This window comes from Ursus maritimus, unplaced genomic scaffold (assembly GCF_017311325.1).
Source record: "Ursus maritimus isolate PB19 unplaced genomic scaffold, ASM1731132v1 scaffold_5, whole genome shotgun sequence".
NCBI classification, from domain to species: Eukaryota; Metazoa; Chordata; class Mammalia; order Carnivora; family Ursidae; genus Ursus; species Ursus maritimus.
Window position 1 is genome coordinate 32,721,483 of NW_024426663.1, and position 26,700 is coordinate 32,748,182.

Below are 26,700 nucleotides of genomic sequence, written 5' to 3' on the forward strand. Positions count from 1 at the left end.
GCTAAAAATTAAGTTCTTTTTGCCCAAGCCGGTCAATGCTTTTCACTTATAGTGAAGGGACGTTTTATAGAAATGTACCTGTCACCCAGAAAATGGTTCCACTACTGGGTATTATACCTACTTCTTAGAGAGAGACCCAAGGCATTACCAAAGAGTTAGCCATTCTCTCACTCTTCCTCCTCCCCACCCCATGGCAATGAGGACTACCAAATGGGCAAAGCAGCTGATGCCGACCCAAGTGATCAGGTCCCTCCGTTCCTTATTCAGTTTCAGAGATCTAGAATTTTGTAAGGAGTAGATTATATTCATCCATCTGAGTAGGTATACCGAGGACTAAAAATAGAAGGACTTGCTTGGTCTATGTCCTCAGATTGGCATGGGCTTGACTCACAAGGAGCCAGTCCTGAAAGTTCAACAAAGAACTCACCCGGTCAGTGATAGGCCCTCGTTTAGGAAGAGTATTTTGCCCCCACCAACCTTATAAAGGGAATCCAATTCCTATTGCATCAGGCTCCAATCCAGCCCAGGAACGAACAGGTCTTCGGGGGTTCAGGACCCTACCAACCTGCCCCGTCCCTTCCCTACATGAATCCTGGTACCAGGGCAGCGTAAACGACCTCTAGACAGTTTTCACAGATGTTGTGGGTGTCTCTGGGTACTGTCCCCAGTCATGGGAGATATGGGTACAGACAGGGAGAACCTTCACTGCCTGGTCTCGAGGGAGGGAAGGTGCAGCCGTGTGCTCTGAGCAGCTGCGGGAGCCATGTGGAGCCTCCCCAGCTGTCCGTGGAGTGAGGCTGAGAGCAGCAGATCCCTCCTTGTATTTTTAGATGGAACTCCCTCAATGGCATAATGAGTTTCTTCTTTTGAAAGGAAATCACCCAGGGCAGTACAACTCCCCTGATGAATCTGGGCTGTGTCAAAATGAAAAACATATGTGCAGTTTCTGAAAATAGAAACGCAGGAGAGGATCAAGCAAAATTTGAGAGGACAAAATAATTATTAGAGCTGATCTCAAAAAAGTCCAGAGTTTTAAAACTGTACTGTCTCCATGTATCTTAATTAACCCACGGATGTTGTTAAAGAAATTAGGAGACAATTTAATCCTCCAATCTCCCGCTACTAAAGACACTTTGTCTTGTGCATAAGGCCCGGTGGAAATAAGGTTTTTATCACCCAAATACAATCAGAAATATGCTCTTTATGTTCTTATCTCAGAAACCTGTAAGGAATGAAATATTCAGCTCCTACATATAACAACATCATTAGGTTCTGAGAAATCACCTAATTCTCTACATGACATTTTTCTGTATTTAAAATATACTGAAACAGTGCCTTTAACAAATGAATTCTGACCTGAACTAAAGTGTATGATGACAAAGATCAAGAATTTTATTTTATTTTTTTTTTGGCACTTCTGGGGGCGCCTGGGTGGCTCAGCCATTAAGCGTCTGCCTTTGGCTCAGGTCATGATCCCAGAGTCCTGGGATCGAGCCCCGCATCAGGCTTCCTACGAGTGGGAAGCCTGCTTCTCCCTCTCCCACTCCCCCTGCTGGTGTTCCCTCTTTCGCTGTCTCTGTCAAATAAATAAATAAAATCTTAAAAAAAAAAAAAAAAGAATTTTTTTGTCACTTCTGCCTTTAACCATACCACCAAACCGTGTGTCTGTGGGAATATGTTAGATTCTAGCTTTCTGGGTTATGTTTGCTCAGTTGATGCCTCTGAGTTTAAGTCAAAGGACTTGTTCTTTTATGAACTGCAGGGACTCATTTTCAAAAAAACCCCAAAGTTTAAAAGTTATTCCACAACCATATTCCAAATTGTATTCCCTAAGTCTTATCAAAGAGGAGGCAGGGTCAGCTTTGGAGAAGGTAACAAAGCATGCCTGGGTAAGAAAGCGCTATCACCCACCAACTATTCTTGAAATCCTTGCCCTTGGAACACCGGTGTCATTATCATATGTAACTTAGGCTAGCTTACGGATTCTCAGGTTTTCTCTAATTTAAACAATACATTAAGTCTCCTCCAAATAGGGACAGAGTCATTGCCTTCATTTCATACGACCACTGTATGTTCCAGAGGTTGTGCTCAGGCTCACTGCAGAGTCCTGAACGTTCACTTACAAGCTGGAGACGATCCTGGCTCTGCGGGGGGACTCCGCGTATCTGTCAAGGCAGGTTCTCCAGAACCTTCCTCGGATGACTGACAGGCATCGCCCGTTTGTGAGGCCTTCACTGCAACTTGGAGGCTCTCAGCTAAGAAAAAGGAAAAAGAATATAAAATTTAAAAACCAAATATACATGGTTTAATCTAGATCAAGGGTTGGCAAACTCTCTTTGGCCTGCCTGCGTCCGGTTTTATACGGCCCAGGAGCTAAAAATGGCTTTTACATTTTAAAGAGTTGTTAAAATATACACACAGGCACCCACACATGCACAAAGAAGAATGTGTCCCAGAAACTGTATGTGGCCTGCAAAGCCTGAAATATTTACTATCTCGCTCTTTACGGAAAAAAAGGTTGCCAACCTGCAATCTAGACCAATACTTTGAGCATCATGTTATGACAGAAAATTAATAAAAAGATGCACTGTATTTAAAAAATCTCAAATTTAACTTTCAGTACATTAGCCTGCTGAAAAACTTCCTGTAATTCAGTTAATTCAACCACGATTTTAGGTATAAAGATTTTAAAACATACTATCAGAAATATTAGCTATTCTTCGAAAGAGAATTTCCCCAACCGTGCCTTAAAAAATATAGATTCCCAATCATTCCCTACACCTACTAGATCACATTCTCCAAGGGAAAAGACAAGGAATTTGCATTTTCAACAAGCACCAAAGGCTACTCTTAGGATCTGGTAAGACTGGTAAACACCACACCAAGAAAGTCATGTTTTTATTTACAATAAATGCTTTCAACAAGCATGTGGAATGGCAGAATTTTAAGGACCCTACAAATATTTCTAAAACATTGTGTCCAATGTTTGAATAGCAAATATTCATTGAGCACCTACTCTGTTCCAGGAGCCATTGGGCATCTGTAACTAAGGAGGGGAGTCTGCAGACTGGAGGAGAGAACACAACATATACGTAACTGTAACAAGGTAGCGCGGGGTCAGTGGTAAGTTCTACCATCCAGTTATTCGAGTATCATAATACCTCCAGCAGTGCCAAGGAGCAGGGCAGTTACATTTGCCAGGGGGATTAGGAAAAAGTTCTTAAAGGAGATGAAAGGTGAGCAGAATCATGAAGGATGACTGGGATTCCAGACGTAGAGAGAGAGGAGAGAGGAGAGCAGAAAAGCAGTCCAGTAGAGCAACGACCCAGGGAGACCATTCAAGGTGCGCTACCGAACTATTTGTTTTTTTCCCCAAAGAAAATGACCTCACCCTGATTAAGAATTCCCACTAGATCTCTGAGCCCTGATCACCAATGGCTCGGGGTAGATCGGGAAGTACCTCAATTGCTCCGCGCTCTCTTGAGCAGCTGGGTTCCCTGCTGTTCCCCAGCACCTACGTCACACGGTGGGCCAGAGGAATGAAAGCAAGGGACATAAACCAGGGAGTGATGACAGTTTTGATGGGGGGGGAGAGCCACTGGCTAAAATGGAGAGGGGGTGACTTACTCGACAGAGACATCATCAAGGCCAATGAGAGGGTCGCTGGTTCTCATCAACCCATTCAAAAGTACTTCTAGCTTTATTTCTAAAATACATCTTGCACCCGTCCACTTCCCTCTACTTCCACAGCCAACATTCCTGGGTCTACACCAAAGCCCCAACACCCCCCATCAGCTTGTGTAGTGCCAACCACCCACCTCCATGCAAACTGGTCTCCCTCCCTCTCCTGCCAGCAGCCGGGCCTCTTCTCAAGACATACGACGGTGCCACAGCCATGATTAAAAGCACCCAGTAACTTTCCATCGATTTTGGAATAAAATACCTATTTTTTTAACCAGAGCCTGCCAAGATCTCTCTCTGCCCACCCGCACCACCTCACCTCATACGCTTCCCTGCCTGCTGCCACCTGCCTTCCTTCTTCCCTTGAACATGCCAAGCTCCTTCCACAGACAAGGGCAATGTCCTCACTTTCTCCCTGCCCAGGAATGGTCCTCCCCTGGGTCCCCAGACACCTGGCTTCTTCTCATCTTTCGATTCTCATCTCAAAAAATCATCTCCCCAGAGAGGTTTCCCCTGACTTCTCTAAAGTAAAGCCTTCACCTCAGCCCAATCTTATTTTCTTGTGACTTTGTGAAATAATTTTGTTTCCTTGTGTATTGTCAGTCTTCCTCCACTATAAGTTTTTATTCCCCCCTCTTTTTTTTCATTTAAGTGCAGCTAACACACAATGTTACATTAGTTTCAGGTGTACAAGGTAGTGATTCCACAAGTCTATGCATTACGCTGTGCTCACCACCCTGTAGCTACCATCTGTCACCGTGCAATGTTACACAGTGTCATTGACTATATTCCCTATGCTGTACCTTTTATCCCGGTGATTTAGTCCATAACTGGCAGCCCATATCCCACTACAAGTTATAAAAAGTATTAACTCTTTCTTTAGGACCGACAACAGAGCACAGGGTAGATGCTCAATGAATACTGAATGAATGAATGAAAATGAATGGATGAATGAATGATTCCACCAGTGGACCCCGCTTCAGACAACCTCTATGCCCTTCTTAAGACCTCGGTTTCCTTATCAAATAAAGGTGATAGAATGCCATGGATTTCTAAACTCTCCTCCAGAGCTGATGTTCCGCGATTCTGAGCCAGAGCTTGGCAAACTCGGTCCGCAAAGGCCCGGATCGTAAACAGTTTAGGCTCTGCGGGTCACATTTTCTGCTGCAGCTACTCACCGTCACCAGTGCGGCAAGAAAGCAGCCACAGATAATAGGTAAACAAGCGGGGCTGGCTGTGTTGCAATCAACCTGTATTCACAGAAACAGGTGGTAGGACACATTTAGTCCATGGTCTGGAATCTACCAAACCATGTGTGCGTTCCTTCCCACCCTCTCAGGTGGCGGCTGCTTTCTCTCTCAAACCCATTGTCCCTACTGTCACTTCCAAAATATTATCCCCACTCCCCAACCCCTTTTTGCCTTTAATTTCGTGCCATCAGATTACACCACTCATGACCCCTCCTTGTTGCCATTCATCTACAGATTCCTTGAACAATTTAGCATCTGGTGCAAGTCCTCTCCCTTCCTCAAATGCTTCTCCCATCAAAGTTCTCAGGAATTGCCATTTTTATGAACGTAGTCCAAAGTCCACACTTTGTCCTCATGTCTCCTTGACTTCCTCATTTCCCCAATGATCCTATCCTGCACCCCACCTCAGCCACCCAGTCCCAAGGTTGTACCCTAAACTATCTTATTAGCCCTCTTATGGTCCATTCTCCACACAGCAGTCAGAGGGCTCCTTTTGGAACACACATGACATCACTCTGCTACTCAAACCCTGTAACGCTTCCCACAGTGTCTCTCAGAATGAAACCCAAACTCCTTACTTACCTCAGTCAGCGCCGGGTCATGTGGGTGGTGGTTGGCTGTGACTCATCTACCACTCCGCACCCCTCCCTTCATTCTACCTCACGGTCCTCCTTGCTATTCCTCAGGTCTGGCATGAACCTGCCTCAGAACCTTTGCATCTTCTGTTCTCTGTGTCTGGAACATTCTTTCCTCAGATGTCCACTTGGCTTTTTCATTTCCCTGCGTCTGCTTACATATCACCTTATCGAAGAGGCCTTTCCTGGTCACCCTAACTCGAATACAACCTCCCTACACTCCATCGCTCTCTATACTCAGGGAAGCGTATGAGGTGAGGTGGTGCGGGTGGGCAGAGAGAGATCTTGGCAGGCTCTGGTTAAAAAAATATCTTTTGTTTTTGTTTTTTAAAGATTGATTTATTTTACAGAGAGAAAGAGAGAGAGTGAGTAAGTGGTGGGGAAGAGCAGAGGGAGGCGGGGGGAGAGAGAGAATGTCAAGCAGACTCCCTGCTGACCATGGAGCCCAAAGTGGGGCTCCATCTCAGGACCCTGAGATCATGACCTGAGCCAAAATCAAGAGTCAGATGCTTAACTGACTGAGTCACCCAGGCGCGCCTGTTTCTTTTTTTTAAGTAAGGTTCAGACTTCATTAAAATCTTCATTGAAGGGGCTCCTGGGTGGCACAGCGGTTAAGCGTCTGCCTTCGGCTCAGGGCGTGATCCCGGTGTTCTGGGATCGAGCCCCACATCAGGCTCCTCTGCTATGTGCCTGCTTCTTCCTCTCCCATTCCCCCTGCTTGTGTTCCCTCTCTCGCTGGCTGTCTCTATCCCTGTCAAATAAATAAATAAAATCTTTTAAAAAAAAATCTTCATTGAAGCAATTGTCCTCTATAGTTTTCTAAATAAAACCGTCTTTATTGTTTTTCTATTGAGTTATAATTAACATAGTTATATTAGTTGCAGTTGTACAATATAGTAATTCAACAATTCTATATATTACTCAGTGCTCATCATGGTAAGTGTTCTCTTAATCCCAATCACCTATTTCACCCTTCCCCCCACACCCACCTCGACTCTGGCAACCACCAATTTGTGCTCTGTATTTAAGAGTCTTTTTTGGTTTTGCTCTTTTTTAATTTGTTTGTTTCCTAAATTCCATATATGAGTGAAATCATATGGTCTTTGTCTTTCCCTGACTTATTTCAATTAGAATTACACCCTCTAGGTCCATCCATGTTGTTGCAAATGGCCAGATCTCATTCCTTTTTATGGCTGAGTGAGATTCTATTATCTACGTACACCACTTCTTTATCCGTTCATCTACTGAGGGATACGTTTTTGTCTTCATAGTACTTGACACAACCTGACACATCTATTTCCTTTTACTTTGCAATTTCTGGAGTACGAATTGTAGCACAGTTGGAACACCGTCTTATTTTGCTATACGTTGAGCACTAAAACCACAGGGCATGGCACACAGAAAGTACTCAAACATTTTCTGAACTTATTAAACCAAATAGTTTTGGAAGCGACTTACCTTCTCTCAGAGCTGCTGCTAGTAATGAGGCTGCCTGGGGAGGCTCTCCTGGGTCCGGTTTAATGAGGAGGTGGGGCTCTAGATGGACATCCTCAAATCCACTCAGTTCTCCAAGTTCAGCATAGATATGCAGCTTCTCCTCCAAATATGTGCAAATTTGTTGGTCTTGGTTACTGAGTATTTCTATGAAATAGTATTTACCATGGAAGGTTATCAGATGAATACAGCAACTGTATGAAAATCCAAGCTCGAAGATAAAGACGTTCCTCGTTAGCAAGCAGTATGGTCTCACAGGTCTAGTACAAGCTGTTGAGTGGGCCACAACCAGGTTCAAATCCTCATTATTCCACTTAGTGATTGTAACCTTTAGCAAACGACCTAACAACTCTGAGCGTCCATTGTCTTTTCTGTACACTTACTGTACTCAGATGTTCGTCCTTTCCCATGCCCCTAACTCCAGAAAAACTTGCACAACTATTCTTTGTTCAGGCTGTTTTCTATTAAGACTGAACACTAAGCTCAGGAATGAAAATTGAGGTGGCGCCGTTCACGATGACTGATACCCACAAGGGAAAACAAGGCAAAGGCCCAAAGCCACTCAGGCTTCAGCCCATCTTGGTGAAAACCAAACCTACTGGTTTATGTTCTTATTTCTAAACATCCAATTTCCTTGACCATCTTTGCACACATCATTTTCCTCTGATTTCAACATATCACATGATTCTTACTGTTTAAAGGGAGCTTAACCAGCATCTAATCCAGGCGTTCTCAGTCTGCCTCAGTGTCACCTGCGAAGAGTTTTAAATACTGACACCCACAGCCACCTTCCACAGATTTTTTTTTTTAATTTATTTATTTATGTGACAGAGAGACAGCCAGCAAGAGAGGGAACACAAGCAGGGGGAGTGGGAGAGGAAGAAGCAGGCTCCCAGAGGAGGAGCCCGATGTGGGACTCGATCCTGGAACGCCAGGATCACTCCCTGAGCCGAAGGCAGACACTTAATGACTGCGCTACCCAGGAGCCCCCCTTCCACAGATTCTGAGTGAATTGGTTGAGCGTAGGGCCCAGGCATCAGAATTTTTACAAAACTCCCAAAGTAATTCTGATGTTCATCCAGAGATGAGACTCACTGAGCTAATCTAATTTCCTTAATTCACAGACTTGGAAACTAATGACCAGAGCTAATGGGCTCCTTGTCCAAAGTCACACAACTGTGACCTGACAGTGCCGGGACTGGATGATAACACCGCTGGATGGTGACCCCAACGCACACGGGGACCACGCTGCCCACGGTTCTTGCTTTCTACATATTATGTGCCCATTTTTTTTTAATTGTTATGTATTTTAAATCACTAAGGAGGAAGGAGGGGGAGACAGTCACCTTATCTGAACACTCCTAGTGCCAATACTTTTTTTTTTTCTGAAGAGTGGTGGGTGGGCCTCAGATACACAGAGTTAGATTAACCATTTCTTTACAACCTCCCACTCACAACATGTGGGCCTTCCCAACATCCAAGGAGAACACCATAGCCAGGGGATCAGAGATGTCTGCACGGTACCTTGACATTGCTGAATTCTGGCCACTCTTGCTTCAGCTTTCCGCCTCTCTTCATCAGATTCGCTTGTCCTTCCCCCATCTTCTTCTGGGCAACTTTAAGAGACAATAGTCAAGACAGACAACTGAAACCAAATCCAAATATCTTTAAGTTCATTAGTAAGACATGGGGAGTTGGCAGCAGCATTACTCAGAAAAGAAAAATTCAGCATAAAGAGAATTGTTCATGTCCTCTAGCCAAGATATCTGGTTCTCCCGAGTATATAAAGGACCTTGCACAATATGACATAGCTCTCAAAGTCAGAAGTACAGGATGATTCAAAAATTCCAACAAACACACATACACAAACATACACTCAGGTACACATGTACCCACACCCCCACACCCTACTCTACCAACACTAGCATTCGGGGTAACTAAAATACTGTTTTGCTTTCTACTACACTTGGGTACTTCTTCATGGGACAGAGGAGAGGGAGTTGGAGGGCACAGAGGGTAGGGTGCCAGGTTGGGTGTGGTGCAGTGGAGGTGGAAGAATTTTATAAAACACCATTCAAGATCGATCTAATCAAATTACCATGAAGAATGATCACCCTCACCCCATCTCGTTCATAAAAACTTATAAAACCGCAAGTGATGAGAAGTAAATTGACTTAGAACACTTAGATCCACCAATCGAAAAGTGTTTATTGAAGGATTCTTCAGAATTAGCCACAAAGAGAAACAAAAGGCAAAGCCCCTGCCCTCGAGGAGCTTCCAATCTAGTAAACGTATATACACAATAAGGGTAAGAGCTACAAGGTGGTTTATGACAAGCACCGAGGAAACGCTTTATAGAGCAGATGATCAAGAATTTCAGATAAGGAAGAGACCACTGGCGCTGAAGAGGTCTTCACGAAGGAGGGAAGCCATGAGCTGCGCCAAAGATGAGCAGGATTCATGCAGGTAGAGGGGAGGTCGGGCTTTACATGCAGGGAGGTGCAGGGAACAAAGCTGCAGATGAGGGGCTATCGGCGGCAGGGGCAGGGGGCAGGGAGCAGACCCTTCTGGCTGAGGCCAAGTGTCCATGCAGAGGAAACATGGTTAGAATACTTTCCCAATTGGACAAGTCCGTTCCCTAGAGTGTGGACAGAAGGAAATGTTACCTTTCTACTGCCTGTTGGATTCGTCTCATCCAGTTATTTCGTTCCTCCTTGGAGTTGGTATGAATTTCATACATCTCAGGACCCGCAGACGAAGCACTGATTAGAAACATTCCTCTTTCCTCATTGGCAACTTCTCTAGCAATGAGCTTCTGAAGGGAAATAACCGAAGGCTTCTGATCCTACAGAACAGAGGAAGGTGTGCAGATAAAACGGCATCCGACCAACACCAAAGGTCTCACCAAGCACATCAGCTAAGGAAAGCGAGAGTACTAGGCAAATCATTTCACTTTGAGCTTTCAAAAGCGCTGTGGAAGTGGGTAAGCTCTCCAACAGAAGGGGTATGGTGAGGAGAGGATGGAGAAAAAGGATACAGGAATATGTTTGTCCTTAAGAATGAGTGGCTTAAAAGGACAACTTTTAAAAAGACAGAACAATCGGAGCAGTAAGAATATCAAAATGCCATAGTCAGGGGCTTGGGGGCTTTCCTAGGAGGGCATGGGGTAGAAAATAGCATCTCGAATATCACAGACCTAAGAGCCCATCAAATTTAGCAGGGTTTAGAGCGGACCGTGAAAATGACAGTGAAGAGGGGCCGTGACCTCAGATTCCCTGAGCATAACCAGTGTCGTCTTCTACCGTAGGAGAGAGCACAGCGACTGAACTTCTGTGGTTCTGCCTGCGAACGCCCCCCACCACGTGAGCCTTTCTAGGCAGGAATGGCTCTGATTCATCTTTGTACACCGAGAGCAGGCTTTCAGTAAATGTCTGTAGAAATGGATTTAGCATAATTCCATCAGAGCGAAGAGGAAGAAAGGCTAACATTCGTCATACATGCCATGACTAAATCTCCTCTTCTACGCACGTTTACTGCGATCTTTCAAGGTCCCATTCTCAGCGCTGGGGATGATGAGTAAGGGAATACTACTAATCTGGGTAGGGAGCCGTAGTTGAAATAAATAAAAGAATGCCTGCAGGAGATAAACAGTTTTGGGAGCTAAGTATGAAGAATTTTCTTTGGTTTGTGGCTTTCATCACTGTTTAGAGTCAGTAGCAGTACGAGGATTGGCGTCTCCGTCACGGACTGAGTGATACCTTCACCCAGAACACACCACTACAATCCTCACAGCTGCCTCTGCAGTGCTTCTGTCTGCCTGCCCAGCATCACACAGCTCTGCCACATCTAAAGTTGTGTGCAAGGCTGTACCTAGAATACCTTTTCAGCCCATTCTTCTCTGAGCAGCAAAAAAAAACCCAAAAAATAACAACTTTTTGAATACTGCCCTAATTAGGGTGGGCCCCTGAGCACTATTAATATCCTCCACTCAGTCATGGACATACTATCTAAGACCTCATTTGCTTTCCTTCCTTCCTTGCACAGACTTAGGCTTCTCAGTTTACAAGGTAAATGGCCTCTGTATAGAAAAGGCAGAGTAGGTTTAAATTGCTTCAGACATTAGCAAGGATGAAACTATCTGGACCAGCTGGCTAGTGCTATAGAAGGAGAAGAGGTGGTAGGTAAGGTCAGATATTTTTTTAAATGAAAAATACATAAGCAGGTAGAAAGTAGCATTAATTAAATCACCATCAGAGGAGGAGACATTGGGGGCACATTCATCATTATTCATATTAATCACCCAAGAACGCTAGAGATGATCAAGAATTCAAATTAAATCTCTAGGAATGGAAGTAACTGGTCTACCTTAGAAACAGACGTTAAAAATTGATCATGCCCAAGCCTCAGCCAGCCTGCAGAGATGTTTGGCTCCTGCCACAGTATTTTAAAAACTTTTTCAACAGTCACCAATACTTAAAAACTGGGGGTTTTCCTTTATTTATTTTTTAAAAAGTAGATTTATGGGTTCTTGGAAAAAGCAGACTGGCAATCCTGGGCCCATGTACTCATGTGAACACACGGGCTGTCGCTGAGTAATCCCTGCCTTCTGGGAGACAGGCCATGTTCTCACAAGGTCACTACAGTCTCTAGCACTTGCTATGGGATCCTTGATCCCAAGCCCACTCCCAGTTCCCTCCTGTGTGTTTCCTGCCAAACCCTTGAGGCGGGCTGCCAGCCTCTGCCCCAGGGGAAGAGGAAAAGGAGCTGCTACATTTAGCCCTGTTGTCACCCCATCTCTGTCTCCATTTGGGATTCCACGGAGTGGCTGACTCCGCTAGGAATGCCATTCAAAATCCCACTGTGACAACAAGATCTTCAGACTGCTTCCTGTTTCAAACTTGAACTTGCACATCTCCAAGTTCCCTTGTCTTTTTTATTATTCATTTTGAAGTTACCTTCTTTAATATTTAAGAGATCCTCCTACACACAGTAGTGCAGGATTTAATGAACATATCTATTTTTTCCTAGTCATTTCATAAGGTTTGGGTCCTACTCCCATTTCCAGCCAAGTCCTCTTTAAAAGCAAAATTCTCTTGTAGGGACTCCATTTTTCTGCTGTTTTCAGCTGCTCATCTTCTGGCCATTTCCAAATTCATCCTGTCTTTCGTAACACGTAGTAAGTCAAGCCTTTCCTAAAGCAGTTTTTCCTTTTTTTTTTTTTTTTTTGGTTTCATTTTTTTTTTTTTAATGATTTTTTATTGTATTATGTTAGTCACCATACAGTACATCCCCGGTTTCCGATGTAAGGCTCGATGATTCATTAGTTGTGTATAACACCCAGTGCACCATGCAATACGTGCCCTCCTTACTACCCATCACCGGTCTATCCCATTCCCCCACCACCCTCCCCTCTGAAGTCCTCAGTTTGTTTCTCATAGTCCATAGTCTCTCATGTTTCATTCCCCCTTCTGATTACCCCCCCACCTTTATCCCTTTCCTCCCCTACCGATCATCCTAGTTCTTATGTTCCATAGATGAGAGAAATCATATGATAGTTGTCTTTCTCTGCTTGACTTATTTCACTTAGCATTATCTCCTCCAGTGCTGTCCATGTTGTAGCAAATGTTGAGAACTCGTTCTTTCTGATAGCTGAGTAATATTCCATTGTATATATGGACCACAACTTCTTAATCCAGTCATCTGTTGAAGGGCATCTTGGTTCCTTCCACGATTTAGCTATTGTGGACATTGCTGCTATGAACACTGGGGTGCATATGGCCCTTCTCTTCACTACGTCTGTATCTTTGGGGTAAACACCCAGTAGTGCAATGGCTGGATCATAGGGTAGCTCAATTTTTAACTTTTTAAGGGACCTCCACACTGTTTTCCAGAGTGGCTGTACCAACTTGCATTCCCACCAACAATGTAGGAGGGATCCCCTTTCTCCACATCCTCTCCAACAATTGTTGTTTCTTGCCTTGTCTATTTTTGCCATTCTAACTGGCGTAAGGTGGTATCTCAGTGTGGTTTTGATTTGAATTTCCTTGATGGCTAATGATTTTGAACATTTTTTCATGTGTCTGTTAGCCATTTGTATGTCTTCATTGGAAAAGTGTCTGTTCATATCTTCTGCCCATTTTTTGATTTGTTTATTTGTTTCTCGTGTATTGAGTTTGAGAAGTTCTTTGTAGATCTTGGATACCAGTCCTTTATCTGTAGTGTCATTTGCAAATATATTCTCCCATTCCGTGGGCTGCCTCTTAGTTTTTCTGACTGTTTCCTTGGCTGTGCAGAAACTTTTAATCTTGATGAAGTCCCATAAATTCATTTTATCTTTTGTTTCTCTTGCCTTTGGGGATGTGTCATGAAAAAGGTTGCTTTGGCCGATGTCGTAGAGGTTGCTGCCTATGTTCTCCTCTAGAATTTTGATGGATTCCTGTCTCACATCGAGGTCTTTCATCCATTTGGAGTTTATTTTTGTGTATGGTGTGAGATAGTGGTCAAGTTTCATTCTTTTGCATGTAGCTGTCCAATTTTCCCAGCACCATTTATTGAAGAGACTGTCTTTTTCCCACCGGATGTTTTTTCCTGCTTTATCAAATATTAGTTGCCCAAAGAGCCGAGGGTCCATTTCTGGGCTCTCTATTCTGTTCCATTGGTCTATGTGTCTGTTTTTGTGCCAGTACCATGCTGTCTTTGTGATCACAGCTTTGTAGTACAGCTCGAAATCCGGCATTGTGATGCCCCCAGCTTTGTTTTTCCTTTTCAACAGTTCCTTGGAGATTCAGGGCCTTTTCTGTTTCCATACAAATTCTTCCGATCCATGAGCATGGAATATCTTTCCATCTTTTTATGTCTTCCTCAATGTCTAAAGCAGTTTTTCTAATAGCACAAAGAGCAGAGAAACTTACCTGTGGGTGTTAGCAGGAAGCTTTCTCCAATGCCAAGGAGAGAGCCAGGAAATCCAAACATTCTATAACCCTAGCTAATACAGCAATTCCCTCAAGCTTATAGCAATTCCCTCAATATAGCGTAAATTAGGTATTTATGACTCGAGGGCTGTGCTAACTAAACTTCTGTGATGCAGCTCAAAACCATATCTTGAACAGTACAGTGCCCTTGAGTCCTTAAGGATAATGCTTCTATTTTGCTCCCTGACATGGACAAGGGCTTAGCTGGCTCTTATGAAAGCTGCTCTGTATCAAGCTAACAATGCCATGAAACAGTATCGGCACCATCTTACTGTTGTCCAGAGCCAAACCCCTTCTACGGAGAGGAGCGAAGCTGCGGCCACCTTCATTCTGGCATTCGGTGGACTGCATTCCTAACATCCCACTTAATGGCAAACGTGGTCTAAGGCTGGCACAGATAACTCTGGAAGAGGTCACATAGGACGGGCAGATCCATATTTCAAGTAGTACTATAAAGTGAACATCACGCCTTCACCTCAATCCGTATGCTATGTTGTCCTAGAAAATAAGACAGTTGTCTTTATGCTGTGTCTCATCTTTGACTCATCAGCAGGTCACCTTGGCCTGTAATAACACCCAAGAAAGGACAATTTGCTTCTCTTTCAGCTCTCTGGTTTTGAACAAACTTTTGTTTCTATAAAGGTGTGGTGTGAATTTGTTTTCTCTTCTAGCATGGTCCTTACCTCCCACAGGACAAACAAAATGGTTCCACCTTCCCACTTACTCTCTCTCCATTCACAGCATCCCAGATAACAGCACAGAGAGGCTGCTTGACAAATCAGTAGCGTGTCACGAAATCTGCAGCATACACAGTTCGAATGCCTCAGAACCACAGGGACTTGTTCCAGGCTCTTGCTATCCTCTGGAGTAGCTTTGTGAGGCTATCTCTGACCTTTATACAACCCGGCATCTGTGTGCTGATGAAACCAATGTGCCTATCAACAGGGTGAAGAAGCCTACGGGGCCAACCTGACAAGCACAGACGGGCAGGTGAGGCACTCCACTGACCTTTTCCTTCCCCCAAATCCACCCCTGGGCAGCCATGCTTCTGTGTTTTCTCTGAATGGCATAACAGAAACTTCATTAAGCTCTGAATGTGCTAAAACCTGTTGGAACTGATGACATCTATTAGTGATTCCCGAATGTCCTGTCAATGGGTGACAAATAAGAACCATTTCAGAGAGCCACCAGTATAATGCCCACAGTGGTACTGCATCTCGGATTCTTTCCTTTAACAGGGCCTAATGTTCCATGAGGCTGACAAAGTTAATTGATGACCTCTTCCTTCTTTAATTGAGTCATTTTGGATTGCAAGACACTGTGTAAAAAATGTCATAAATACTGGTTTTACTTCTAGTCTAACTCTGTGCCAGCCACGAGATTAATGTAACACACTATAAAGATAAATTTTATATAAATAATCTTAGTAATTAGAGTCATTATAGTAGAAACAAGAATCTTCTTTAAACTTTAGATACTACAATAATGTTCTCTTGTTTGGCAGAAGGACCATCATGACAGTTATGAATGAGGCAAGCAACGGGTACACCAGGGACAGACCGATGGAAACAGAACAAGATTCTGGAAGAGACCCACTGTTCCCAGCATTAACATCTGAGTGGCTGGGAAGGCATGGTCAGGAAGGGGGTGGGAGAGATCTGGAATACATACCAAGATAGCCAGATGACAGAGAGTCACTTGAGGGGCTTAGGCGAGGGCCTGTCCACCAACCAGTCTCAAGGTACTTCAGTATTTTTACATTAACGATTGACAACTGAATTACCAATTAGCAATTGAATTACCTGACTACGACTCCTGGCTATAAATCAACTCTTTTCATGCTTGTTAAACCAAATGAGATGCTTCTTACTGAACATTGCAATCACCAATACTAATGGAAACATAGGGGGTACACTCTTGCCGATGGCTACTTAATTTCACAAGGACTTTCAGGCATTTTTCAAAGATATGTGGGACTCGACCCTTTAAAATATGCATCACATGGCCATATACTTACAACAGCTGCAAAGATGTATTTCTGGTCTTTTTCTTGTAAAAAGAGCAGCACATCAGTTAGAAGTAGAGCCAGGATATCTTCAAAGAAAAGATATCACTAGTATTAATGAAACCAACCACAGTTCAAATACCTTTATCAAATATTCTGATTTCATGATGGAAACTTCAATTTATTAAAAGTAAGAAGACTAAGATTCAGTCTAATTATGGAACTTTTATAAAAATGCATGTATTTATGATAGCCAAAGAGAAACTCTACAGACAACTTAGCTGTGTTTAAGCATGCATGTGTGTGTAACTACAGGTATATCTCCAGCAATATTTAATCTGGAGCTTTCAAAATGGAAAAGAAATATCCGGGGCGCCTAGGTGGTGCAGTCGTTAAGCGTCTGCCTTTGGCTCAGGGCGTGATCCCAGTGTTCTGGGATTGAGTCCCACATCGGGCTCCTCCACTAGGAGCCTGCTTCTTCCTCTCCCACCCCCCCTGCTTGTGTTCTCTCTCTCGCTGGCTGTCTCTCTCTGTCAAATAAATAAATAAAATCTTTAAAAAAAAAAAAAAGAAAAAAGAAACAAATATCCAATAAACAAAGGTTCTAATAGAATGGAGCAAATGCTTACCTTTAGAAAAAGAACCTTAATCGTAACTGTTAGAGGGCAGCTTCAGCCTTGAACTATGTATACAATCTGTTGAATCATTCCATCTAGACCTGAGCAGAGTTTGCGATCTTACACGTCCCCCACAAGTTGTTCACAGGAACCCACCTTCACTAGCCGACCATAGAGTTAGCAACCTGCTGATGTGATGCAAGGGACCAAGAGCAAAGGACTTGGAGCACAGGGGTCTACAGACTGGTTAGTAATGTAGTTTGGTCACTGTTCTAATTGTGGTTCATGTTTAGTCCCCACACTGCTGATCAACAAATCCCATTTCAGTCATTAGCTGCAAACACCGTGAAAACTGGATAATCCTCCAAAGGGTTACCTCTGAGTTACCTTTGAGTAACGAGTTCCCTTGGAGTACCTAGAAATTAAAACCTCTTCCTCTCACTTATCAGAGGAAGTTATTAAGATACATTAAACACAGGGAGAGCAGACTGGGGGTTCTTAACCCTGGCTCTACAGCAGACTCATGTGGGGACCTTTAGCATCCCTATGCGTAGGCTTCATCCCCAGACCAATAAAATTAGAATCTCTGTGAGAAGACTTGAACATCAGGAATTTTGTTTAAGCTCCCAAGGCAGTTCTATAGTGTGTGATCAGAGTCGAGAAAGCCTGGATCAGGTAAGATGCCACCCACAGAATCAGTCCTTTAGAACTGAATAAACGGTTTTAGACTCTACCTAGTTTAGCAGAGTCAGATTAAGGCCAGTTAATGCCAAACAGTAGCACTGAGGAAGAGTTTGTGCCACTGCGAGCATGTATATTTCTGCATCTTATTACTCAGTAAGAAACACGACATTCAGAACTCATTTCTCCCCTCGCTGGTGTGACAGCCCCCAGCTGGCTTGGCACACAGCCTCTAGGTGTGTAGGCGTACTGCCTCATTTTCAACACACTACATTTGCCAGAGTAATATTTCCGTGCCAACAGTTAGCAGAAATCTCAGCTCCTTTCATTCCAATATCCCAAACTGCAAATTCATAAAACGTAGATGAAGGCTTTTGCTTGGGGCAGCAAACTCCCACCAAAGATATGTAGCATTTGCCTATTGAAGTCCACGACTTGATGCTTTCCCACTTCCCCAGGGTTTGTGTGTGTGCCTGCCATCTCTGAACCACTCTTCTTTTGAAAATCTGTCCTGTTAAAAGAGTAACATATGTCAAAGGAGGAGAAACAATACCTTTGAAACGACCCGTAGCAGTTTTCCAGTAAACAAGGCCATCATGTAAGAGAGTCCTTTCTTTACTTATCAGTGCTTGCTTCCTGAACACATGGCCGTTTTTGAGCTTTGTGTAGGTTTTGTTTTCGATCTTAGTTAGGATCTCAAGCCATTTTTGGTTTTTCTCATACTCGCTGACTTTTAAATCCACTGCTGCAATCATGTCTTTAATTAAGCACAGGGCTTTGCACAAGTCTTTATGTTCTTCACTTCCTTCTGCATGGGAAAAAGAAAGAACACTATAGAATAAACCAGAGTGCTGAGGAAGAATATTTTTTTAGTTTTAAATGCAATTAAAATGATACGAAGAGCAAAAATCATACAACAAAAATGTTGGATTAGAGTCACATTATCACTCTGCACTCTTCCTCCCAAAAAGAACTGTTACAAGATTTAATTATAAAAGATTTAATTATCAGATATGCTTCAGCTGAAATACTATCAGTAAGATGTCTGGGCTCTGAAGATTGGTCTGACCTGCCCCAAGAGCACTGAATATGTCATGTACTAACCTACGCTTTCTGTCTACCTTCTCAGACACAGGTAATCAAGTAATCCCTTCACTGAATTTCTTAGAACTTAGCCAAGCTGCAGGCCCAGATGAGGGTCCTCTCATGAAAGGGAGCTGCAGGGGGCCTTGAACAGGCCCCAGACTCATTTGCCTTCCTGGCTCCCTCCCTCCATAAAAAAATACTCAAAATGATACTTCAACATTTTCTCAACCTAAAAAAAATGGGACAAAGGCACTGTGCCTAGTGGGTCAGCCATACTCATGGGAACAGTAGATAATCATTGATTCCAGGTGTTCCTCTTTAAAACACTGGCCATCTGTTTGTATCTCTCAATTATCTGAAGAAAAAGCTCTGGAGGAGTTTCTGGAACATCCTCCTAGAACTCCAGATGAAACTGAATTTAACTATTGTCTTATTGGATAATAAGAAACACCTAGTTCATGTTTATTGAGGCAAACCGAAGTGAAAGTTTCAAGAGGTCAGAAAGTGCCAGAAGGAGAGGAGAAAAGAAAAACTGGCAGAGAAAACAAAAGCCTACAGCAGCAGAAATCAACACACAGAAACAGCAGTCAAGTGAGAGAGGGCAAGTCCTCAAACAGTCTGAACATTTCCAGGTTCTCAATGTCCTACATGCATGAAGGTTGTTCCAGAAAATCAAGGAACAGATCCTGACAGGGATCTTTCACAAGGAAGATACTTTCTTTCTCACTGTCTGCAAAAGCATCCTCTTTACTACACTTATCAACCTGCAAAAGGTTCTCCTTTCCAAAGAGCATATTTCATAAATAGGAAAGGGGAGTAAAGGACATCAACGTTGAGTTACAAGGTAAGTTGGGGTGAAACCAAGAAAAGGCTCAGTTTTCTTTTGACCTTCAGGGACAAATTACTGTCTTGTGATGGCGGGCGAGGCTAAGTGATGCAGCATCAGCCCCACCTGGGAGTCTTACTAGGACGTTGGGTTCCACCCCAGACTTCACTGAAGCAGAATGTGCATGTAAAGCAAGATCTGCAGGAGAGGAATATGCCTAACGAAGTTTGAGAAGCACTGCCATAACCAAGTCCCATAAACCAATGCTCCCAGGAGCCAGAGAGAGCGAGAATGGACCATTGGTAAGGTCTGACCTAAGGAAGCAGGGTCCATTCAACCATCATGCCAGCTATATCCGAAAAGCCCTGAGTCACACTTACCACTTCTGACACACAGTAGGTAATGACTGTTATTCATTCTACCAGGAATTCGGCATGGGATGATTCTTAGAGTAGCAGTAGCCGACCTAACACAATCTAGCACACTTTTGTCTTTGAGGTATTGTATTAAATTCTAGCCTTAAGACAATATGAACATCATACAACTGAAAGCCTTAATTCTGTTTTCATTATTTTGCTGAGAGCAACATTTATGAGGCTTTTCTCTGTGTACGGTGCCTATATTTTCTTTTATATTGAATTACAGGGAGAAGTAAAAATGGAATACAAGGAATAGAGGCTACCATTCCTGCCTGAACTTAGTTGTTAATGTGACTGAAAAAAAGGAAACACTAATTCATATATTTCTGCGTGCCTAGACCGCTTCCCAAAAAGAGGATGTTAGAGGTTGACTTTTTTAGAGGGGGCGCTTAAGAGCTCATTACCCCTTTCATTACTTCCAAGGCAACTGGTCATAATGAAGGTAATAGAAACAGTTCCCGCTTAGTGAGTCCTTTGTTTACAGCAGGCTCTGCACTGGGCATTTTATGCAACAATCTCATTTAATCCTCACAATTCCCCGAGGATTAACTGAGGCTCCTTTAACGAATGTGCCCAACCAATGAGTTGCAAAACCAAGTATATGCAATGGCAATACAAGTTCACACGATTCTAAACCCAAGCCCTTGTTAACCTAACATGCTACCCTCCGACCAATAATTTACTCAAGATCAATAAGCTAGCTGGAGGAACAGGCATTTTTATTTAATTGTTCACTGCTCTGGTATGTTTCTATTTATTGATAGCCTCTACTGTACCAGTCACTGCACTAGGCATTCAAGATCCAGCCGTGAACCAGACAGACACACGCATTCTCGATCCTTCAGGAGCTTACGGTCCAGCCATGTGCATTACTAGCTTCTTAAAAGATGCCTAGATGTTACCCCTGGAACTTGATGAACTCACAGGGTAAAAAATAGCTCCCTCAGAAATCATTCTCAAATCTAGTGATTCACTGCTTGGAAGATGTGACATCTGGTGATAGGATCCATGGGGTATGTTTCATCAGACTACTGATAAGGTTAACAGGAAGATGAGGAAACAGAGGTATTAAGATCCAGACACAGGGAAATTGAAGACGGGAGAGGCAGAATCAAAGTATGAAGAACGCTGCTTGGCTTAGGCTGCCTGGAGCAATTCAGACTACTGCCCGAGCTACACTACAAAGCATAACGTCTCAAAACGGATCCAAATCCTAAGGCTCTAAAAGTTTTCCCCTAATCAACAGTCTCCATGAATCACAGGCCACTAGCATCTGTATCCGTTGATGACACCTTGGCTATGCTTAAAATTAATGCAAGAGGCAAATGTTTATCCCAGAAGTTACGACTCACCCTTTGTGTATTGCAGAATCCTTTCCACCAGGACAGGATATTTTGTGATGCGCTGGGTGACCAGCAGGATGCACTCTGGAATTCCTCGGCGTCGAGCCAAGAGATTACTATTTCGAAGCTTTAAAACACACACACACACACACACACACACACACACACACACACACACACATACATTTTTATATACACAAACTGTATTTTCTTTTTAGGTCTGAGTTTAGTAATACAAAGAATCTGCCACTGTATCATTCTATTCAGATACAACGTAATATGCATTATCATTGATTAAAACTTGATTCAGTATCATTAAATCATACACTTTGTCATTAATCTCTCAATAGCCTGACTCTCCAAGATTAAGAAGTTTCAAGTTACACTGATATATTTGCAGTTAACTCCAAAAGTAAGCAAGTTTCACTAAGTGTTAAGATTTATGAAGAGCAAAAGTTCTGGAAAATATTCATGAATCAAAGTTACATTTTGAGTGTGAGTTTGCAATTTACTGTTGATTTTTCTAACCATTCTTCCTCTACACCTGTTATCATTCATTACAGCACTTACAGTTACCTCTAATCAGGTCAACTTTTTGCCTAAAAATTTCATAGTATTCTTTAAGTTTTCAAGTTCTCAATACTCATGTGTGCAGTCTGGGGGAGGGGGAAGTCTGCTAACATTCTCAAAATAAAAGGAAAAAAATGTACAGTCCATGGAACTCTGAAGGACAAATTTCTTCAACACATAAACTGGACACCAAAAAATAAAGGAGATTTAAAAGATATAACTCTGATACACAATATGTCAACTTTAGTCGGATTCTGACTTAAGCAATACAATTTCATTTCATTTTTTAAGGAAATCTGAATATCGACCAGCTGTCTGAAGATATTAAAGAATAATTCTTAACTTACTATGACAATATCTTTGCAATTTTTTTTATTTTTTTTTTATTTTATTTTTTTTTATTATGTTAGTCACCATACAGTACATCCCTGGTTTCTTATCTTTGCAATTTTTAAAAGATGCATTGTGTAGAGATACATATTAAATACATGAGAAATTATATGATGTTCTAGATTTGCTTCAAAGTAATCCAGTGGGGGTGGGGTCAGTTCTGTATTTTTACTAAGGTTCTTCTGATTTATTACTTCTCAGGACATAAAATGACAACCCAGGATATTACAAAGGTGCTCAGAAGCTTGGAGGACACTTTACAAATATAAGATACAAAAGGAAATGATTTGGGAGAAATATTTTACTAAGACAGAAAAAGAGACTTTCCTTCTTTACCACAAGCCTATCCCTTTCTTCTCCTTCCCCTGAAAATCAGCACCTAGATGTAAAACTTGTTAAGGTCATGTAACAAGAAAGCATGAACTATTTCCCCAAAGTGGCTTACCACTTTGCAATAGTTTAAAAATACTTGCCTTAATAAAATTCTGAAACTTTTTATTTTGTTGGAGTTCTTTAAAGAGGCTAACAGCTTCTTTGTGATGGCTACAGAATTCTCCATATATTTTCTTCATTTGATTTGCATTTTCTTCTGAAAACTGAGAATGACATTTCAATAATCATTCACAAATTAATTCTAAACACTGAAAAGAACATGCAATTTTCATTTATTTCAATATATTCTCAGCAAATAAAGAATAAACATGAAATTTCTAAACAAAATCCCTTCTTTCTCCAGACACCTTTTAAATTAAACTAAGAAGTTGCCAAGAGGTAAGGGGAAGACATCAACCTACTGGGGTTAGGCGGTATTGAACTAATTCAATTACCAGCCAAATGAAAAACATTTGTTACCTTTTATTCTTTTTTAGGTGTTTATGCAACTTATCATTTCAACTTATTGTCTTATTACTTTTATAGACTGAAGAAAAACTACGTCGCAACACTTGGGGGTGCTCAAGAAGGTTTACCTCTCATAGGCTGACATTTATATTGGTGAACTGATCATGTCCGTGGACTCAGTCCTCAATTCAGAATTTGATTTTGTCAACACATTACAAATGGGTCAAGAAGCAGGTAAAAGGGAAAGGTGAATAATCAGAATGGATTACTGATGGACTTACTAACTGATGGACCAAAGTAGAGATATGGGCTGGATATTTCAATAAGTTTGACCTATGGAAACATCTCTGTAGAAAAATCTAGATGGGAACCAAATCAGATTCATAAGGTGGTATGGAGGGAACAAACTGAATTACCTGAATGCCAATGTTTCAGCCTCTGCCACAATCAATATTATTACAACAGAAACCAGAATACACTCACCTAGTCCCTGACAAGTACTTCAGCTTTACATCACCATCTCTGATCTTTTCATCTTTGCTTACAGCTTTATCTATGTTTGAGCCCAGTATGTCTCAAGAGCTGATTCTTAAAGTACCGATGATTGCTCAAAAAAAACAAAAACAAAAACAAAAAAACCCCAAATCTAACATAGTACACATAGGCCTTCCATGCTGACAACCATACAATGCTGGTGAAAAAAATCAAAGATGTAAATCAATGGAGAGATAGATCATGTTCATAGAAGACTCAACATGGTAAAGACATCAATTTTCCCAAATTGATCTATAGGTTTAATGCAATCCTCATCATAATCCCAGCAAGTTTTTTAAAAAATACATATAGACAAGATTATTGTAGAATTTAGATGGAAAGATAAAATAATAGAACAGCTAAAAACAATTTGGAAAAAAATAAAGTAGAAGGACTCAGTCTATCCAATTTCAAGATTTATTATATAGCTACAATAATTAAGACTGTGTGAAAGGATAGACACATAGATTAGTGGAACAGAGTAGGAACCCAAAATGCCCAATGGATTTTTGACAGAGGAGCAAAAGCAATTCAATGGAGGAAGGATGGTACTTCCAACAAATGGCATTGGGGCAATTAGACATCCATAGACTAAAAACAAAAAGTGAATCTTGGCATGTGGCTCATATCTTAAAAATTAACTCAAAATGGATCACAGACTTAAATGTAAAACATAAAACTGTAAAACATTTACAAATATAAATAGGAGAAAATCTTTTGACATCTCAGGCTAGACAAAAAGTTCTTAGACATGAAACCAAAACCATGATGTTTAAAAGGAAAAACTGAAATAATGGACTTTATCTAACTTAAAGAATGAGAAAACAAGTTAAAGACTTAAGAAAATGTTTGCAAATCACATATCTGACAAAGGACTAGGATCTAGAATATATAAAGAAATTTCAATACTCAACAGTAAGAAAACAAACAATCCAATTAGAAAATGGGCAAAGACATGAGCCAACCTTTTACCAGAGAGGATCTACAGATGACAAATAAGCACATGAAAGATGTTGAACATCATCCACTGTGGGGGAATTATAATTTAAACCACAGTGAGTTATCCATATACATCTTTCAGAATAGCTAAAATAAAAAATAGTGACAACACCAAATGCTGGTGAGGATGCAGAGAAACCGAATTACTTGTACAATGCTGATGGGGATATAAAATAGTACAACCACTTTGGAAAACAGATGGCAGATTCTCACAAAATTAAGCATGCAACTACCATACTACCCAGAATTTGGGACACCCAGACATTTATCCCAGAGAAATAAAAACGTAAGCGTGCACAAAAATCTGTACATGAATGTTTAAAATTAGCTTTACTTCTTTTTTTGAAGTTCTTTTATTAAGTAAACTCTACACCCACTGTGGGGCTCAAACTCACAACCTCAAGATCAAGAGCCTCACACTCTACCAACCGAGCTAGCCAGGCACCCCAAAACAGCTTTACTTCTAATAGCCAAGAACGAGAAACAACCAGATGTCCTTCTACAAGTGAATGATGAAATAAACCGCGGTACTTCCATAGCCTGACTACTACCCAACAATAAAAAGGAAGGAACTATTGATACACACCACCACCTAGATGATACTTGAGAGAATTATGCTGAGTTCGAAAGAAGCCAATCCAAGGGAGATTACATATTATGTGTATTCTATATATAACACTCATGTAATTTATCTAACATTATTGAAATGACAAAATTAGAGAAACAGAGACTAGATTAGTTGTTGCCAGCTGTTAAGGAGGTGGGGGCAGGAGGGAAATAGGTGTGGCTACAGAGTAGCCAGATGAGTAATCTTTGTGAGGATGGTGGTGATGATGGAAATGTTCTATATCTTATCTGCATCACCGTCGGTATTTGGTTATGATATTGCATTAGAGTTTTGCAAGATGTCAGCAGTGGGGAAAAATAATTCTAAAAATTAAAACTTTAAAATGCCAAACCCCAGATCCTGCCCCAATCCTATGAAAACAAAACCACCGGGGCGTTGGAACACAGTGGTCTTCATTTTTAACAAGCTTCAAGAGGTTCTTAGGCACCTGAAGTTGGCAGACTACTGCTTTACACCAGCCATGTTCCTCATATTCACAATTTCTTTCCAATACCAATTATTTCCACTAAATTAGCACCCTATTCCAGGCTAGCCTCCTGAGCAATGTTCTCCATTGTTAAAGAGTTAAAGATTTCCCCCAAAGTCTTCTCTCCTACATCCTTTCCACAGCTAGCTCTTCCTTTGTCCCCGCAGAGCACCACCCCCACATCCCCTGTCTCAGGATTCTGCTAAATTGTTCCTCAGGAAACAACTTTTATCGTATTGGGAGGAGACCCCCAGTCATACTCCCTATGCATGACCAACAAAAGAAACACAAAAGCAGGCTTAAATCCTTGTCTCTGAATGACCAAGAATCTTTCCCCAAAGGAGAAATTTGTGCTTCGTCCAAAAGCAGCACACCAAGCTCATCCCGTGTAACGGCCAACTTCCCAACCCTGTTCTCCACTGAAGTCCTCCTCTATGAACAGCAATGAAATAAAAACAGAGCTGGCAGAGATAGAAAATATGTTAACTACAAAAGTCACTTATGAACAAAAGTGTTCTAAATTAGAATTAAAACACAGTACTTCCTTCAAGGAAAGAGATGTAAATAATTTCAAATGATGAAAACATCTTGCACTTCGTTTTTGAATGCACTCAGGTTGAAGTTCAGACATATTCGGACACTTTTACTCAAACTGTCTTGCAAACGACTTTACGGTCTCTTAATTTGGCACTGTATGTTTCCAATAATCAGGAGGACAGAACAGGTCAATGACTGTGTAGACCATCTGAAAAGCAGATTACTCTTTGATTAAAAACTTGTTACTAATGTGGATTTTTACATTAGACATGTAGAAATAGTTATTGAACAACTAAGGGGGGGTTGTTTTGTGTATTAAAAATATTTAAGCATATTTATATCAATGAACTTAAGTCCTCCATCTTTAGTAAATGAACTAACAGCTGAACTCTATTATTGTGTGTGACACAGTGAAATGGATTCAAAATCAGTCTTTTGGAGAAGATGACATTTTGGGGTTTTTTGTTTTGTTTTGTTTTTTTAATAGTAATTTTTTATTATGTTATGTTAGTCACCATACAGTATATCCTTAGTTTTTGATGCAATGTTCCATGAGTCATTATTTGTGTATAACACCCAGTGCTCCATGCAATACGTGCCCTCCTTAATATCCATCACTGGCCTATCCCAGTCCTCCACCTCCCTCCCCTCTGAAGCCCTCAGTTTGTTTCCCAGAGTCCACAGTCTCGCATGGTTCATTCCCCCTTCTGTTTACCCCCCTTTCATTC

The 26,700-nt window shown here is 41.7% G+C and overlaps 1 protein-coding gene across 1 annotated transcript in view; it reads right to left on the bottom strand.

The window, feature by feature from the left end:
- The window catches only part of ARHGEF28 (Rho guanine nucleotide exchange factor 28), a 180,706-nt gene that overhangs the window by 39,353 nt on the left and 114,653 nt on the right, over positions 1-26,700 (bottom strand). The window contains exons 22-29 of the mRNA XM_040622691.1: positions 22,442-22,571; positions 21,018-21,135; positions 17,888-18,142; positions 16,049-16,125; positions 9,727-9,905; positions 8,585-8,676; positions 7,025-7,207; positions 2,124-2,255 (exon numbers count right to left, since the gene is read on the bottom strand). Coding sequence (XP_040478625.1) covers positions 2,124-2,255; positions 7,025-7,207; positions 8,585-8,676; positions 9,727-9,905; positions 16,049-16,125; positions 17,888-18,142; positions 21,018-21,135; positions 22,442-22,571 — 1,166 coding nt within the window. The remainder of the gene's footprint in view (positions 1-2,123; positions 2,256-7,024; positions 7,208-8,584; positions 8,677-9,726; positions 9,906-16,048; positions 16,126-17,887; positions 18,143-21,017; positions 21,136-22,441; positions 22,572-26,700) is intronic.